This window comes from Watersipora subatra, chromosome 5 (assembly GCF_963576615.1).
Source record: "Watersipora subatra chromosome 5, tzWatSuba1.1, whole genome shotgun sequence".
NCBI lineage: Eukaryota > Metazoa > Bryozoa > Gymnolaemata > Cheilostomatida > Watersiporidae > Watersipora > Watersipora subatra.
In genome coordinates this window covers 61396984-61415856 of record NC_088712.1, presented here as the reverse complement: position 1 = coordinate 61415856, position 18873 = coordinate 61396984, and the positions used below count along the sequence as shown (strand labels likewise).

Here is an 18873-nt window from a genome sequence, read left to right as displayed (position 1 = left end):
GTAGTCAGTGGGTAATGCTATATCTGTTATAGTGAACCTTTTGCTCTCTTTTATCACTCCTATATAGCCTGGCTGGTTTACAGAGATGTGCTTGTCTGTCGAGATACAGAAGTCCCAGATGAGCTTCTCGAGGTGGTGCCCATTAATTTCATTGATGTTTATTGTTTATTTTTATTGTATTTATTGTTTATGCTTATAATTTCATTTTTAGTTTATTGAGGCCATACTCATCACAAAAAACACAATAGCAAATACAAATTTTGTACACTAAACCTATGACATGACCACCTACACTCCTAGTTTGATTATTCCACTTAGCATATGCATTGTCTTTTAAATGTTTGCATCTACTAATGATTTGTTGGATGTTATATCTCGGATGCATCCTGAATCCGCTTCTCAGGTGCATGAGATAGATTTGTATTTGGAGTTGCCAGTTGATTTGAGATCCTTTGGTAGTGGTGGTACATGTACACCCTGACCAGTTTACATGTCTCCAGTCTGTTAAAGGTAGCCATCATCGCACCAAAAGACTTGTTTGCAGGGATTTTTGTATTCAAGGTTCTGTTATTGTGGTTTAGTAAGGATTTTTTAGTCTACATGATTATTTGTCTGCTTTGGTCAGTGATGTCAGTATGTTTGCTTGCAAAGTCGAGCGCTTGTTTGAGTGGTTCTTGTGTGATAGATAGGTAGGGATGAGCGAGAATTCTTTTTCGTGATAATTTTAAACCAGTCAATCGATAAATTAAAAATTTGTTTTAAAAACTGCAGATAAAATCTGCTAATACAATTCTAACCACAAAAAATCTTTGAAATGACAAGCAGAAATAAAACAATGATAGTAAACATACTGATACATAAATATAATAATATGTAAAAATGATAGTATATTATGTAACATTTGACTAAATGCATATTGACTAATAATTTAAATCAGAAAAGCTTCAAAACAGACATAATTTCTGCTCAAATAAAAAGTAAAAAGTTACGATTACAAACTTAAGTAGAGTGGCGCAAGAAACGATGAAATAAAGTAACAGTTATTCACTACATGGTTATGGCGCTAGAGCAATGAAACTATAGAGAAATGTGTCACATGCCAACGGATTGAAGTAAATGACTTGAAAAGATGGTCTGTATATTCATTTTTCCAATCAAAATGTAACACAGCGTTGTAATACAAAGAGTTGTATACTCTTGTAAGAATGTAAACTAAAAGGACTGAGAAGATAATTCTTTATTTAGAGTATATATTTTACAATGTAAAATCGTTTGAAATTATGCTTTCAACCTGGTGAGATTCCTTTACATGGTGCATTTAGAAGTTTTGGTAGTTCTCTTTTTGTTCTAGGTCTGTTGACCTTTGCCCTTTGATTCTTCTTCATCATTGGAAAAATCGTGAATTTAATGTTTAAATTAATTTTTCTCTCACTGCTTATTTGCTCCAGCAAGCTGTTTATCCTTCTGCAAGGCTATTCATTTCAGCATTGCAAACTATGCTAACAGCATGACCTGGTTTGAACAGGTAAATTCCTGTCTCACTGAGAAGATGCACAGAATGCAAGCGATAAAAAAGCATCATGGGAGTTATGCATCGAGAAATCACCACCCAGGTAGCTCTTGAAAACACGACCTCCGACATAGGGTTCGTTTCATTTACTGTTGACTGGATGAGGCTGGTGTATATCCACATCTGCAGGTTAGTGTGTGCTAGAAAATGGCACAGATACAGCATATCAGGCGAATCTTCGTTGAAAGCAGGGTCAATTTTGTGTCCCAGTATTATTATGAACGTCTGTAACAAGATCTCTAATCCTAAAACTATATCATTACATACACTCAGAGTTCCGAGCTCCACCACTGACTTGTCATTAAAGATTGTTGTGTTACCATGAACCTTCAGGTTTAGCGCTTCTTTCCGTCTTTCTGGGTCAGCGATAGTCGTGATGGCACAGATAGGAAAGAGATGGTAGATAAGCAGGGCAGAAGTAGCGATCAGCATCATTAAATCTCCAACTTTAAGAGATATCTATAGAAATATTGCAGATATAAGATATTAGATTTAATAATACGTAATGCAATTCCCGATTAGCGTGTTTGCAAAATATTTTGGCATTTACGTTTAGAAGATACTGTTTGATTTTTGTATAGATAAAATATTAGATACACTAGATTACATGAGCCTATATACTCGTGCAAAAAGCATTTGTCCTGACAACATCAGCAGGAAACTATAAAAGCCTTTCAATTTTTTAGGCATGATATAAGAGTTCACAGGAAAATCTTAAAATTAATTGCAAAAGTTGAAAAATCGCCATTATATAGCGTGTTATTATGGCATGTTATTTGCCATTCGTACAAAACTTATATTCTATAGCGTACGTTTTTGGTTCAAGTGACCAACTATCTGTTTTTTATCAAATTTTTACACTCAAAAACAGTTAAGAGTAATACAATACATGTCATGTAATTGCTGTTTGCAAAGATATGCATAGAATATTATAGAACTAGACATAGTCTCACACTAAACTAACTGAGGAAGAACTGACTGAGCAACCTCATCTTTTTTAAGCTCTAGTCATAAATTCCAGCAACTGTTAAACCGCAAAATATTGAAAAAAAAGCTTCTCCTCAAACAAGGAGTATTAATAAGCAAGAGAAAAATTTTACTCTTTTTGAGTTATTCTCTCTGAAGTCATTGGGGCTGAATTGATCTTCACCAAGTAGACGGCTGGTTTGGTGGCTATATCCTGTCAGCAGCTGAAAACCAGACAGACACTATATGGCTAGATAAAATTGCAGAAACTTGGTAGACATAAATTACACACATTTTCTACAAAGTTGAGTCTAATGATATGATATTGAAAACCACAACGTAATATAAAGTAGGTAGAGCTTGATGAGGTCTGGTGTAATTAAAAACACAAGATATAAAAAGTAGAGTAAAAAAGCATAAAACATTAAAAACACAAATTTATCGAAGCTAAATAAAATCTAATTCATTTAAAATTAAGCCAAATAAACTAAATTAAAATATATTAAACAAAAGAGATCCTATTATCTGAAGTTAAAATATATTATATTATGTTTTAGCTTGGTTTGAATCCTACAAACAATATATAAATTAATTAACATGCATATAAGTTGGTCAAGATAAGTTAAAATAAATCAAACTGATGTATATTAAATCAGAGGGATAAACATCAAACAGAATGCACTGGATTATTGATAAATATATGATTTATTCGTGTGTAAAATATCAATAATCATTAGGGTTATTAACCTAACAGTTCCATTATTATAACTTATTATATCTTGTTTTGACTAAAAAAATCTATTATTTCATTGCTATGAGCTAGCTAGTTGGTTTGAATAAAATAATGGCTACTTTTCAAATACAAGAATAGTTTCTAACAAGGTTTGACACAGGTATAAATCAATGCCTACATCATACGAGCACAAATATCCAAATAAACCTAAGGCGGAACAAAACATTAATTTTGTGTAGGCATTATCACATCCCATCAAAGTTTCTTTCAGCCTGACTCACTGATTTAACTAATGATAATGCAAGCTATATTCTATGCACACCTAAACTTCCTTAATTTCCGACAATCAATTAACCAGAAGCATTGATCTAGCTTTATCTAACAGGGGAGATGACTAGGTCAATACTCAGCCAACCATCTCCATTCTCTCTTTTTATAATTTATTTCTCTTTATGAAACTTAACACTGTTTGATCGCTATGAAACTTTAGATGATCCTTTGTTGATCCATAGATGATCCTCTGTTGATCCTTAGATGATCCTTTGTTCAAAATTTTGTTACAAGGTTCCGATTTTGGTTTAGTTAAATTTCTTTGAGGTAAACTAAGCCTAAAAGGTTGTAACCACCTTGAATGGACAAATTGTATATTTCATTCAACTAATGTAAACAAATATGGATGAAACAAGCATGATTTTTGCTAATTTTCAACATGCAACTGTTTAAAAAGGTTGGGCAAAGATTGCAACATGATTTTAACAATTTAACTGCAAAGTATAGTTCATTTAATTTTTTTTGTAAATTTTTTTTTCATGTAGCAAAAATATACCAAGCTGTCTTCATATTGCATGATGAAATTACATAAATTAGCAAATTTTTGAGTATCAAATTGTAGAAATTTGCTAGTTAATTAAGATTAGGCTCTCATAGTCTTGTATTCATTCAAACAGTTAAATACTGAGAGAACAGGAAACAGTAAAGTAAAAGAGGTTTGCACAGATAAAAAACAAGAGTATTATAGGGAGTTTCCCCTCCATTGATTAACATGAGGAAACAACTTCAAACTGTGTGCATGATATGATTTCCATAAAAAACTACATAAACAATACTCCTACATAGTTCTTACAATTAGCAGAGGAAAATAATTGATACACGTAACCAACGAGTGAATTATTATTCTCAATGAACGAGTAGTTTACAGAGCTCTTCAAATCGGGGGCGAGCGAGTGGTTTTGTGAAAATGTCAGCTATGTTTTTCCCAGTCGGGCAATAAGAAGTTACTATGACACCGTTTGTGATAGCTTCTCTACAGTAGTGATACTTTATGTCAATGTGCTTAGTTTGTTTCGTGTTTGAACCTGAGTTTGCTATTGTGATAGTTGACTGGTTGTCAACATAGACATTAATTGCTGGAGTTGGGCAGTTGGTGACAGTGTCATAAAGCTGACGAAGCCATGTGGCCTCTCTTGCAGCATCATACAGCGCTACATATTCTACTTCGGCGATAGATACGGCAACAATACGCTGCAATTTACTGAACCAGCTAACAAGTGTACGGCCGTGCATGAATACTAATCTGGAGGTTGAGTGTCGGTTATCACAATTGTTCGCCCAACTAGCATCTGTATACCCAAACAGTTCACCAATGTTATGTTTTTTAATGTGAAGACAGATGTCTATACTGCCTTTGAGATATCGGAGTACTCGTTTTACAGCTGTCATGTGCGTTTCGGTTGGTGATGAGTTGTACCTAGATAACACTCCCACCGCATGAGATATATCAGGACGAGTAACAGATGCCGCATACAAAAAACTACCTACCATCGATTGGTACACACATGCATTTGCTAGCTTACTACCATCGTCTTTCAGAAACTTCACATCGGTAGCCATCGGGGTAGAAACAGAGTTAGCATTTTCCATTCCATGTTTGCGTAGAACTTGCTCGATATAATGTTTTTGACTTAGCATGATGGCGGTTTCACTTTGGCAGATAAAAATTCCCAGGCAGTAGTGCGAACTTTCAAAATCTTTCATCTGATACTCTGAGGCTAAGGCTTGTTTAATCTTGCTCATCTCACATTCAGTATCTGACATAATAATTAGATCATTGACGTATACAGCAATGATGGGTTTCACTTCACATATGTCGCGTACATACACACAATGATCAACATTTGAATTACTGAAACCAAGAGATTTGAGAAAGTTATCTAACACAATGTTTCAACACCTGAGAGACTGCTTTAAACCGTACAACGACTTACTGTGTTTACAGACTAGGTGTTCTTCTCCTGTCTTCTCAAACCCTGGTGGCTGAAACATATAAATTTCTTCCTCCAGTTTTGCCATTTAAAAACGCCGTCACAACGTCCATCTGGTGCACTAGCATACCTCGATCTACAGCCTGAGCAAGCGCAGCTCTAAGAGATGAGTGTCGAACTACTGGGAGTATGTTTCATCATAATCGATGCCAGCCTTTTGCGCATATCCTTTCGCTACAAGGCAAGCTTTGAAAGGATCGACTTGACCATCGGCATTGTACTTCGCCTTGAATACCCTTTTGCATCCAATTGATTTACGTTGTGAAGGCAGCTCGATGAGTGTCCGTGTTTCATTGCTCATGAGAGCATCATACTCATTCTCAGCTGCAGCTAACCATTCATCTCGCTGCTCACACTTTTCTACTTCGATAAGGTTCAATGGTTCGACAATCTCACTAACATGACAAGCGGTGTCTATACCTAGGCGTTGTGGTGATTTGCGAAGGCGGTCAGTTCAGCAAAGTTGAGTTTTTGCAGCACTGCAAATATTTACTGTTACAGTAGCAGGGTTGTCCACCCTTGGACTTGCGGCTGGGATACACGATGCGGCTGGGATACATGATACATCTGTGATACCCAACTGCTGTTCATTGAACATAAAATCTCTTCTCACAACCACAGAATTAGATTGATGGTCGTACAAGCGATAGCCTTTAGACCTTACACTATAGCCCACAAATGTCATGGATTCAGTTTTGTCGTCAAGCTTTCTACAAATAGCATCTGGTATGTGAGCATATGCCATGTAGCCGAATACTCGAAGGTGATCTATATCAGGTTTCTCACCATACCATATCTGATAAGGTGTAGTAGGCGCTTTGTGTGTGCAAGTCGGAATTCTGTTTCTTAAATAAACAGTGGTGGCAACAGTCTCAGCCCATAGAAATTTGGGAAGATTTGCATTTATGATCATAGCACGAACAGACTCACATACCGTTCTGTTATAACGTTCGGCCACACCATTTTGCTCTGGAGTATGTCTAACTGTCAGTTCATAACGGATACCTTGGGATTTTAGATGGTTTTCGAGTTCTGTAGAGATATACTCGCCACCCCGATCAGAGCGTATTGTGTGGATTGATTTTCCGGTTTGGTTGGCTACTAAAGCTGCAAACTCACAGAATCTAGAAAATACATCAGACTTATCTTGTATAAAATATGTATGGGTATATCTACTGAAATCATCGATAAAAGTAACGAAGTATTTACTACCTTCTATGGATTGTGTTTGCATAGGACCACACACATCTGTGTGTACAAGTTCAAGGACACGGTGGACTAGATGTCGCTATTGGGCTTAAAGGGTTTCCCGACATTTTTCCTTTTACACATGGTTCACACAAACCTAGTTTTACACCAGAGAGATTAGCGCCACTCACCAGTTGTTCCCTGTCCATACGATGTATAGCGGCTTCATGAACATGACCAAGGCGTTGATACCATAGATCACCGCTGTGAGAAGTGATGTGTGCACTGTCATTTGAAGTTTCTATATCCAGGTAATACAGTTTATCTATGAGTGTTCCTCGGCCACATACTTGTTTTCGTTAGTTTTTAACCCAACATCGACTATGTCCAAATTAAATAATCAAGCCCTTAGAGGCTACAGCGCAAACAGAGAACAGGTTTGTGGTCAGGTCAGGTATGTACAGAACATCATATAACGTAGCTTTGCAATTTACTCTACGACCTAACTGCGTTGATACATTAATGTTCCCTATCCCAATGGCGTTTACAGAGCTTCCATCAGCTACTTTTACTTTATGAGGTTTGTCAAATTGAGTGAACTCACTGAACAAACTTCTATAAGGAGTCGTGTGCTTTGTAGCGCCTGAATCTATCAGCCAGCGTTGATTAATTTTATTGATGGACTCACTGCCCGTACCAGCCAAAAAGTCTGACTCACCTGTGTCAGGATAGTTATCTGCTGCATGCTTAGCTTAGTGTGGAACATCTTTGGGTTCTGCATTTTTTCTCTCTCTGTTTCTCTCTCTACAGAAAATTTGAACGTGGCCAATTTTTATTACAGTACTAGCAGGTAACCTGACGTCTACTTTGCGGTCTGGTAGCCGAGAGAGCAGTATCAGGGTTGGTGACAGCATTTCTTTCACTAGAGGCTGATACAGAGCTATGTTCTTTTCGTTTCTGCTCTTCATTTAGAAGAGTTTGTTGAACAAATTCTAGCGATGGCATATCTTTCTGCGTTTCGAGAGCAGTAACTACAGTTGAATAACTCTCCGGAAGAAAGCCTAGAAGGGTTACAACTTGATCCTCTTCAGCAATAGGTGATTTGGTAGCAGCTAGCCAATTCGTGATATCTTTCATATTCTTTAGATGACCTTCAATTGATGCGCTTTTGCGCTGTCAAACATTACTGAGCGAAAGTAGCGCTTCTTCAAGAACATTTTATTAGCTAGAGTGTCTCTCTCAAAATGTTTAGACAGTTTGTCAGTTATAAGGTAGAGCAACTCATCACCAACCGCAAGCACAATATGAGATGCCTTGCTCGAGTTCTTATTATAGGTAGCTTTCACAGCCCCATCAGCTGTGCTTGCTGGAGCAACTGTAGTTCCATCAATATATCTAAATAGCTCCTTAGCAATTAGCAGATGTTTAATCTTGAACTTCCATGTGGCATAGTTGCTGCTAGAAAGTTTGTCTACACTCCATTTATCGTCCATAATGATCACAGATGACTAATCTAACTAGTTACACAGTACATATAACGTTCTTGGGCGCATAACCTGTAGAAATTTACTAGGTAATTAAGATTAGGCTCTCATAGTCTTGTATTCATTCAAACAGTTAAATACAGAGAGAACAGGAAACAGTAAAGCAAAAGAGGTTTGCACAGATAAAAAACAAGAGTATTATAAGGAGTTGCTCATCCATTGATTAACAGGAGGAAACAACTTCAAACTGTGTGCATGATATGATTTTCATAAAAAAAAACTACATAAACAATACAAGTTACATTGCAAAAAGCAATGCTCTGTATTAATGCTTTTTTGAATGAATAAAGCAATAAAGTGGTTAGAGGCAAAAATAAAGTTGAATGAATAATAATTAAAGAGAGTTGCTTAGCCAGATATTCGATACCTAATGCTGGGGAAACTAAAGTAGTCATCAATATAAACAGTATTGACTTATGCAAAAGAGAGATTTGGATTTGGCCAGTTGCTACTCAAATGTAGCAATACAGCCATAATAATTAGCTAACTTTGTAAAAGCTATGATAGAGTGACACAAACTTTTAAGCCATACCAGCGCAACAGATATTCAGGTTTACTTACCATCTTCCGGATCTTGAAAGCGACGATTGCTGCAGCTAGAAAAGCTACAACAGAGTTCACTAGCTGCAGGGCGTAGTAAAGCAAAACAGAGTGGTAGGATGTTGATTGGCCTGTCTCCACGTCATAAACAATAGAGATTTGTAGAATGGTCGGTAAAGTTGCGAAGATGGAAACAAAAATGATGATGAGACGTTTAAGGATGACCATCGGATATCTTATTCGGCTTCCTAGGTTCATGAACCGTTTTACAAGAGATGGAAAAATTTTCAGGATTTTGTCAATTGCCATGATAACCTCCTTGAAGAAGAGCAGCAGTATAAGCCGGCTAACCTTTCCAACTGTTATGGAAGATGGACCATCATTGTCAAAGTGACTGCCACCTGTACCTTAAGGCAAAGAACTTATTGCAAACCATTGAGCAAAATGGAGCAATATGCTTGAAGTATACATGTACGTTACTAATCACCTTACTACCTACAACCTATTTTAATTACTAAAAGAAAAATGATGTTATGATAAATGTGCATGCAAGTGCTGTGAACTGTAAGGCCATTATCATGAACAACTTTACCTGATCGTGCTAAAAAAGAAACAATGAGGACCGATGATGCGAGGTAGAACTCGATGTTGAATGGGTAGAGATAGGGGCTGGCTCTGTCCACATACTTGTGCTCTGTCTGCCAGTTGTTCCTGATGGTGGGAATAAGACATTCCTTAAGATCCTCTGGCACTATTGAGACATTGGCAAGTAGGGCTTTGCTTGCTGATTTCAAGTGCAGCTCCTCCTGTTGATAACAGATCTTTGCATTAAACTTTTACTATGTGTAGCTTAACTATTGTTGCACTCCCACATTGTATCTTTCCTGTCACACCCTCTTTATTTTTTCTCATTCTTCTTTCCTCCCTCTCATTCCATTTTTTTTCTTTTTGTCTTCACTCACACATTTTTCCTGTTTTCTTTTGCCCTCTTTTTTTCTCTCCCTCTTTCTTTTATTCATTCTTTTTGTACCACCCTTTCTAGACTGGACTGCCCTACCAGAAAACAACAGGTTGGAATTTATTTCTCAAAAAACTGCCACTATTGTTGACAATAAGGACACAAAACCATAATTTTTTTCTGCAACTGGGCACGTGTCCAGTTGGCAAAGTTATCTTACCATTGAACTCAGATATGTCTAGTCCAGATAACAGAGTCACTGTTTGTGCAGCAGTGCTCCGGAAAACATGCACAGCTTTTTCTTGCAGTAAGCTAAGTAGACATCATACCCAATTTTTGAGGAATCGGTCACACTTATTCCACGGTAACTTTTTTCTTCCATTCCCTTGCTCTCTCTTCCCTCTCCTCTTCTCTCCCTCACACTCATACGTACCATTTAGATTCTCAGTCAAAAATATAAAACTTCATTTATGTTATGATTACTGTAAAGGTTGGTTTTGCTTTGACCATGTCAAAGTTCAGTCCATCAGACACTCAACCTTTACAGTTTAATGTACTTTGAACTATTGGAATGAGCGTTAGTAATTAACCCTTTCAACTTTTTTTCATCTACTTAGATCGATGAAATCGTCAAGCTCTACAACCAAATAAAATCTACAGCATGGAAAAGCCCTTACCTCAGTCTCGAGAAGGAATGTGTAGATGTACATGATGATGTTTCCTATCAGAACAATCTTCAAGAAGAAACGAGCTAGTTTCGTTACATGAACATTCTCCATGTTGTCCAAAATAGCAATGAATGTCTGTCAAAATTAGTGACTGACAGTAAATTTATGAGTGAATAGTTTACAAAGTTGATTTTGCCTGCAATGCACAAATGTGAAACATCTTAAAGGTTTGTAAGACCATATTACAATGAAGTGAGGGCTTTATGTTCAAAACAGCTTTGCTGACCTCTACAGTTTTAACTGATTCATTTAATGCAATAAACCACAGAAGTTTTTATTTTTTTGTAGCAATAGGCTGAGGTCTCAGTTATAGTATTGAGGTCTCTATAGCTTTTGGGCAGTTTCATTGGCATAAATAGAGAAAAAAGAAGAAAACTTGGAAGCATGTTGTATTTTTTTCGTTAAATAGTATGGATAATAAAAAGTTTCTTCTTAGAAAACTGGCAAAAACAATTTGACAGCATTTATTCATGTAACTGGCATCTTTTTAATTAGTAGCAAGCTGGTATAAACTTTACTCCGCACATAAATTTCACAAAAAAGTTGTTTAGCTTTTTGTGGTTTTAAAGTAGCAAGCTTTTTTTGTATATTAAGAATCAAAACTCTGATGGTTTACTCTGCCACACGTTCTGCCTCAATAGCTACTACTGAGATCTAGTAGTCTGCCACATTCTAACTACTGTTAGTGTTTATCCTTCTTAGTCGGTAAAACATGCCACAGTCTTCCGGTATAGTCTACTGGAATATCTTCAAAGCACTCTACCCAAGTCGATTTTGGGACCTAAAGAGCTACTGCAATGTCTTAAGCTTTTACTGACAAAATAAAACAGAACATTGCTAGCAATATATAACATTTATTAAAACTAAAATCATGTTCAGCCACAATATGTTATACATTTGTTAATACGTAAGATGATTTCCTGCAGAACCTGTGTGCCAAAATTCTGTCACGAAACTTGTGGAACACAGCCAGCCATAGTTAGTCGTTACAAACTAATTTATGAAACCTACATTAAGTATAGAATAATTTGGGTAAGTACTATAGTTCCAAGTTACTCCAGTAAGGTGCTAAGCTTGCTACCTACTGAAGCTTGTGTGTTAGTTTCAGTTCTAAATCACCTTTAGAGCAAGTTGAAGGAAGGAGCCCAAAGTTACAAATGTGGCTGAAAGTGTATTATGGAAGCAGAACTGAAAGAAAGCGAACACCTTTTGGATCATTACAAAGAACCAAGCAACAAGACCAAAAGTTACAAAAGACATAGTTCCTTATTTAATAGCAAAAGAGTACTGCAAGGATAAGCTTGCGACTTAGTTGTCTATTTTGACTTCAACAAGGTAAAACATTTCACCACTTTTCACAAACAGAGGAGTTAAACAATTAAGTAGCGGAACTTTGTATGTAGAATTTAAAAGCCCGAAACCTACTAGTTTTATATTACTGTAAAGTGGTACAAATTTTAAAGTAAAAAGAATTCTACCAGAAGACCTGAGTGTATACAAATATGTAGTAATTGTTGTGTCCATAAAGTTATGCTGCTCTTTAGGTTTAACGACTACTCTGTATTTTCACAAAAGTCACTTGATAGATATCAGTATATGTGCGAGGTTTAAACCCATTACAATTATCTGTTTCTTCTTTCCATAAATGCAATCATAACCATCTGCATATCGTGTACATTTCAAGTGCGTATCAGAGCACAAAATTAATGACATAATTAAAAAAAGGCAGAGCTGAGACAAAAAAAACAAAAAGGAGTTTGTGAAAGTGTGATGAAAGATGAAAAATAAGACGAGTTGTTTTTTCTCAAAAGAAAGAAGACAATCTTTGAACTCAAATATTTCAACGCAGAGACAGCAACAGAGAGGAGTATTTGATGATACATCTTATGTTCCTTTAAAGTTACGTGCAGCATTCGATTAAAAAAACTTTTATTTAATATCTGAAATTAAAGTGACAAACAAAATTTTCTGTTGTATTTGCAGCAATAAAACATCAATAAAAAACCTTTCTTTTATTTTTTGTGGTGATTTAATAAAAACTAATGTCTACTTGGTAATTTTTATCCTGTGTATTCAATTAGCAATAGTCATAAATATTACATAGATAGTATGTTAGTAGTAATAGTTTTGTAACTAACATTCAGTTTTATTTTTACCCTCTAATTTTTAATAGTTTCTAATTCTGTTACTAGACTGAAACATATTTAGCGAGGTAAGACCCTGAAAAGAAGGACTTGAGTGGCTACTTGAGCAGCCATGCAGACCAAAGTACTATTCACACTGATTTATCCAATGTGAATGCTTGCCTTTTATGTAATTTCTAAGCTAGATGCATGCTGGGCAATACATTTATGCCTTTAACATTGTTTTAGGATTTTTTCAATTTTTTGAGTAATTTTTCACAAAAAACAAAATTTGTATTAGATGCTGACATTATTAGCCAGTAAAACAAGAGATGTAAAAAACAGTTTCAGTTGAACCATCAGATGTGCTGAGTACATTGGCAGCCAACATCAGTCTGTGTATTTACTTGTTATTGTTATCCAAACTAATTAGTCGGAGTTGTGAAACCTTAAAGAGTGACAAAAGAACTTGAGCTTTTCAATCTTCAGCCAGAAATCTAGTATTTACAGCAACTATTACCTATTCAAATGCTAGTTCAAAGCTCATTTAATAGAACTGAAAATAGTGCTTTCTAACTCACCTGCAAAAGGATAAAAATTACTTCAAAAGTGGTAAGTGCTATCAGAAACTGATTGCGAAGTATAGTTTCATGGAGAACCCGCAGTTGCCCATGATCTGTCACGAGCTGCTCAAAGCTTTGCAATGGTCCTAAACAGTGGCTGGCATCAAGTGCTTTCCAAATGATGAGAACCAGAGCTCCTTTAGTAAACATCATCACTCCAATACTGTTTCCTGACCAATACATTGATGGGTACATAGAAATCTGGCTAAAATATTACGAATTTAAGCTCATTGGTTTCTGCAGCAGCATCTTTAAGACTGTAGTCGAGGTTGTCAGGCCATTCTTTTGACAGAAATTGCCAAAAAGCCAAACAGAAAAACAGCCAATTTAGAATTTCTTTTTTCCCGATCTAGATCTATCCTTGATGCATGAAAATGTTGGCTACCAACCTGTTATTGTTATAAATTTTTCATACTGGTTTAGACATGACGAAATTTTCTTTTGATATCTATGAATTTTGGAGCTGCCTTCTATCTCTTCGTGAGCAGCTATTGGTTTGTTGTATTCCGTGAGACTTCTGCATGCCATTGCACAACTCCCTGAAAATACAGACAGAAATTGTACCAATAATACTGCGCTGTTGTCTCTCTATTGTCTGTTTTGCACCATGAAGCATTCAACAAGTTGGTTTATATGCAAAGTTATTGATTTATAATTTGTAGAAACCCAATTAAATTTGGAAAAATTAACTTGGTTCAAATAAACTAAAAGCTGCATATAGTACACTAAATTTAAATAAAACTATCATGCATTTTATGCCAACTATTGTAAGTTCATAAAAATTTAGCAAGATCAATTAATGTTTTTAATACAATCCAAAATAGGGGCGCTCAACAGGCGGCCCTGGGGCCGGATACGGCCCTCAGCCTGATTTTATGCGGCCCCCCAGAGACTTTACAAATTTAAAATTTTTATACTGAATTTTCTCCCCAAGTTCAGGCCCTAACTTAGCAGAAATGTAGGCCAATTGTAACCACACTTTCTGACCATGTTAACAGCTATGCTATGACTCCTGGAAATCCCCTTCCCTTGCATCACTTTTTTCTTCCTGTCTGATATTACTGCACATGTGGGTAAAATCCCCAGTTTTTAGGGAATTTCCCTAACTGACCTGCTAACTGGTGGTTTATAAATCGGTTCATTCATTTAAACACAAGCATGGCAAGTAAAAGGAAGATAGACAAAGAGGGCAGAGAATTTAATAATGATTGGAAATTAAGATATTTTGTGAAACACCACTCTGTAAATCAGGCTGTCTGCGTAATTTGCAACCAAATTATAGCAGTTCTCAAAGAATATAATATTTGACGGCATTATACTACTCGCCATGTTGTACAGTATGACCAGCACAGTGGCCGAGAGAGAGAGCAGAGAAGTATGAAACACTGTCAAAAAATCTCGCATCACAGCAGCGCTTGTTCACTCGCTACACTGAAATCAGTGAAAAGGCTACAAAGTGTAGTTTGGTGATAGCTAACAAAATTGGCCAGAGGCAGCTGCCATTTCAACATGGAGAGTTTGCAAAAGAGGTAAGTTTATCTCTATTTCATCAATATGCTGAATATTACCGGTTCTTGTTTGGGTACCATTTATATGTGTATTATATTTGCATGCATTTTATGTTTTATTTAAATTTTATCAGCATATTCAACAGCACATGAAAGTATTGTTATTGACTATTGTATTGTAGGTACTGACAGCATTTGTGGAAGTTTTGCCCCGACAAGAAAGAAGCACTGGAGAGCATCTCTTTATCAAGACACACAGTAATTAGAAGGATTGAAACATTGAGTAAGGACATTGAACGCAAACTCAAAGAGGTTGCAAGCAATTTTATCTACTTTAGCATTGCGCTTGATGAGAGTACAGATAATTCAGACATAGCACAACTTGCCATCATGGTCAGAGGTATTGATGATCAGTTCAGCATCACAGAGGATTTTCTCACAATGAGCAACCTTCACGGCACCACAACTGGTCAAGACATATTCGACAACCTGTTCAAAGAACTTAAAGATTTCAATCTACCACTTGAGAAGTTATCAGGGATATGCACTGATGGTGCGCCGGCAATGACTGGAGAACACACAGGCTTAATTGGCTTGCTGTTGAAGTCCAGAGTGTGGAATGTCCCTCCTATCGTGTACCACTGCATCATTCACCAGGAAAATTTAGGAGCACAGCACCTTAAGATGGGACATGTCATGGAATTGGTTGTATCCACAGTAAACTACATAAGGGCTCGAGCTTTGAGCCACCGCCAGTTCAAAGAGATGCTGAAGGAGATTGAAGCAGAATTTCAAGACGTGACATATTATTGTAAAGTGAGATGGCTCAGTAGTGCAAAAGCACTTCGTCGGTTTCTCAGTCTTTTAGATCCCATCGATACTTTCATGAGAGGCAAAGGACGTAACCATGAAGAACTCAGAAATGTGGCATGGATAAATAATCTTGCTTTCCTGGCAGACATTACTGAGCATATGGCGGATCTCAACCGCAAACTACAGGGAAAGCAGCAGCATGTATCATCTCTGTGGAGCCATATAACAGCTTTCCGGTGTAAATTATATCTGTGGGTCGGTCAACTTCAAAATGGAAACTGCACACATTTTAAGAGCCTGCTGGAGCGACAACAGAGTGTTTAAAATCATGTCAGTGCAGAGCCATATGCAGAGCTCCTGACTGGCCTTGCTGCTGAATTTGGCAGGTTTGCTCAATTTGATGGCACGTGCATGCATATCAACATCTTTGAAGACCCATTCTCAGTCGACGCAGAAGAAGCACCTGCTCCTCTACAAATGGAACTGATTGATATTCAAGCTGATAAAAGGCTGAGCCAGCATCACAACAGCCATGAACTTGTAGAATTTTACCGTGATTTTCTTCCGAAACAAAGATTTCCAGGCCTATACAAACATGCTTTACTCATGGGCAGTTTGTTTGGCTCGATTTATCTATGCGAGCAGTTCTTCAGCCGTATGAAGCATACCAAAAATAAATACAGGACAACTATCACTGATGAACACTTGACCCAGCAACTAAGACTGGCTTCCTCAGCTACCCAGCCTGACATTGATAGAATAGTCAGAGAAAAGCAATGCCAAGTATCACACTGAAATATCTAATTACATGTTTTAGTGTTTGTAACTGCCCATGAAATGTTCAATTTATGTACCTGTACATGTATATCTCATTTACTTTAGTTGTACACTTTATTTTACTAACCTAAATAAAGTTTACTGTAAATAGCACTGTAAATCTTAATTAATCAGTTCACGGAACTCTGTGTGCAAACAAGGAGTATAGCAACTTTGACCTAACTTATGTAGATGTAATCTCGGCCCCCTGCCTACAGATAATTTTTCATATTGGCCCTCACTATGAAAAGGTTAAGCACCCCTGATCCAAATAATTATTTATTATAAGATACACAAAATGTTAGCATTTTCTCTCTTTCATATCAAATAATGAATCATCACACAAACCTTCAGCAGGCAGGTGCCAACTACTATATTGTACCAGTTTTTATCTTATCGCTATACAGCTTTATAATATTTGTTAGACACCACATGATGACATATCATAGCAGGTGGCATAGCATGCCGGTAGCATAAAAGGGCTGGTGGCATAGATTAGCCTATTTGCCAGCAAACTCTAGTACTTTCTGATCATTAGACCACCAGCAACTTACCATTTCTCTTGCTGATGATAAGAATAACAGCAAGTAAAAATCCTGTCCCTAGTATTACCACAGCCATCATTGCCCCTTCCACAACATATTCTGTGATTGCTGGAGGGTTAGTCAACCAGCCTGTAATGGGAGCCACAATCGCAAAACAGATCAGTGTCATCACTCCTAAGACAAGAAGCAAGGTAGACAACCTAACTTCCATGGTGCAGGTTTAGTCACACAATCGTCGTGAATTCACTTCATCTGCCCATCTTTATCGTAACTCACAGCTAGTTTACTGTTATGTGGTGTATGACTGCGCCTGTTGAATTTTTTACCAAGCACACAATTCTATCTACAGCCTTCCTTATCTTGCTACACACTTGCGCAAGCTGAGAGAAGGCCTTCTAGTCAGTAAAAATTTGATGCACTGTCATCCATCTCATGAGGGTAATGCTTATTTCCTGTTGCCTCAGCATGCCTGAGCTATTAGAGACGGGTCTTCGTGCTCTGTTTACTTACAGAATGATGTAGGATTGTTAGGAACTTACCCATTGACTAGGATAGGGAGTCACATGTGTATTATCTGATAGATAAACAATTTGTGTCAAAAAGGCTATTTATATATAATAATTGTTATTTTTATAAATTGTTGATTAAATTCCTTGGGATGCGTCAAGAATCCGTTTAGCAGGCCAGGATGAGTCAGCCAATTTAGATAGTGAGTTTGAACTATTACAGAACAATTATAGTTATATATCCTGCACGTATATAGGGACGCTGGCAGTCCCGTTTGCAACGAGTGTGTAATCATTACGTGCACAAGTATTCCATAATGCTGCGAGGTGGTCCAGTGGTACACTTGGTAGGAAGCTTGTCTGGGAACAGGAATTCAAGCTTGATTCCGGTATAGTACAATGTTCAGACAGATGGACAGACACGGCGCTTATTATATCAAAGATTACTTGTCTAGGAAAATTATCATATTTTGTTTGTTACCGTATTTTGGAATGTCTTTTGATTGATCTGGTCTTTATCAAGTCAGATGTGTTAAGTTGCCTACATTTGAATGCGAACCTCAAAAAAATGTACTTTAAATTAGTATATCTCCTAGAACTAGGCGATAGTAACAGGCAATAAGATCATCTACCAAACTTAAAAGTCAAACTTAATCTTTTGTCATAAATTGATTATTCCATTTACACCTACTTAATTTGTTTATTACTAATATATTTAATCATAACAAATTTAGCAATCATTTTATTACAATAAAAGCAAACCAGAGTTTGCCTTACAATTATAAAACTATACATCTTCATAGGCTAACATCATATATTTAAAATTCAAAACCTTTTGGCTAAATTTGAAACATTCAAACTTTAGATGGTTAAAAGAGAGTAAACAGTACATATATTGTTTCCTAACAACATTTAGTATCCATTCACAAGTATTAACATGTTTTGCATTCTTGGGTGGGGAGAGGAAGCAAAGGGGTGAAAAAGGACGTTGTGTCAGTGATTATTGTTTGAGCACAAAAGCATCACCACATTATCATCAGCGTTATCAAGAATAACTTTACCTGTGAAGGACTTGACACTCTTTAGTCAGTTTTCTTGATACCAATTATAAAATAGTGTTACTTTAATGGAGTTGTGTACACAATTTTTTAAAGATCTAGGAAGTAGTTTCAAATTCATAAGATATAGCCTATCAAACCTCAGGTTGAGCAGCACTTCTGAGTAGAAGGCAAGGGGTCCTGCCGATTTTACCCTCCTAGGCTTTTACAATCACTTTTCATTTCACACTCATTTTAATACGTGAATGTGCAGAATTGTTACGTGTTTAAAATGTCAAATCAATAAAGTCTACAAAATTGGTGTGCCAAGCTCTCAACGCTGCCAAATGGAAA

General features: G+C 36.6%; 1 protein-coding gene across 1 annotated transcript; it reads left to right on the top strand.

Annotated features, from left to right (window-relative positions):
• The first annotated feature begins 15192 nt into the window (after positions 1-15192).
• Positions 15193-15939, top strand: LOC137397558 (general transcription factor II-I repeat domain-containing protein 2A-like). Its single transcript, XM_068083849.1, has one exon. The coding sequence runs from the start codon at positions 15193-15195 to the stop codon at positions 15937-15939; it is 747 nt and encodes a 248-aa protein (XP_067939950.1).
• The last annotated feature ends 2934 nt before the right edge of the window (positions 15940-18873 follow it).

What these genes read in the sequence shown, in the direction of transcription:
- LOC137397558 (XM_068083849.1), top strand. Translation starts at nt 15,193, where the DNA reads ATGGTCAGAGGTATTGATGATCAGTTCAGCATCACAGAGGATTTTCTC.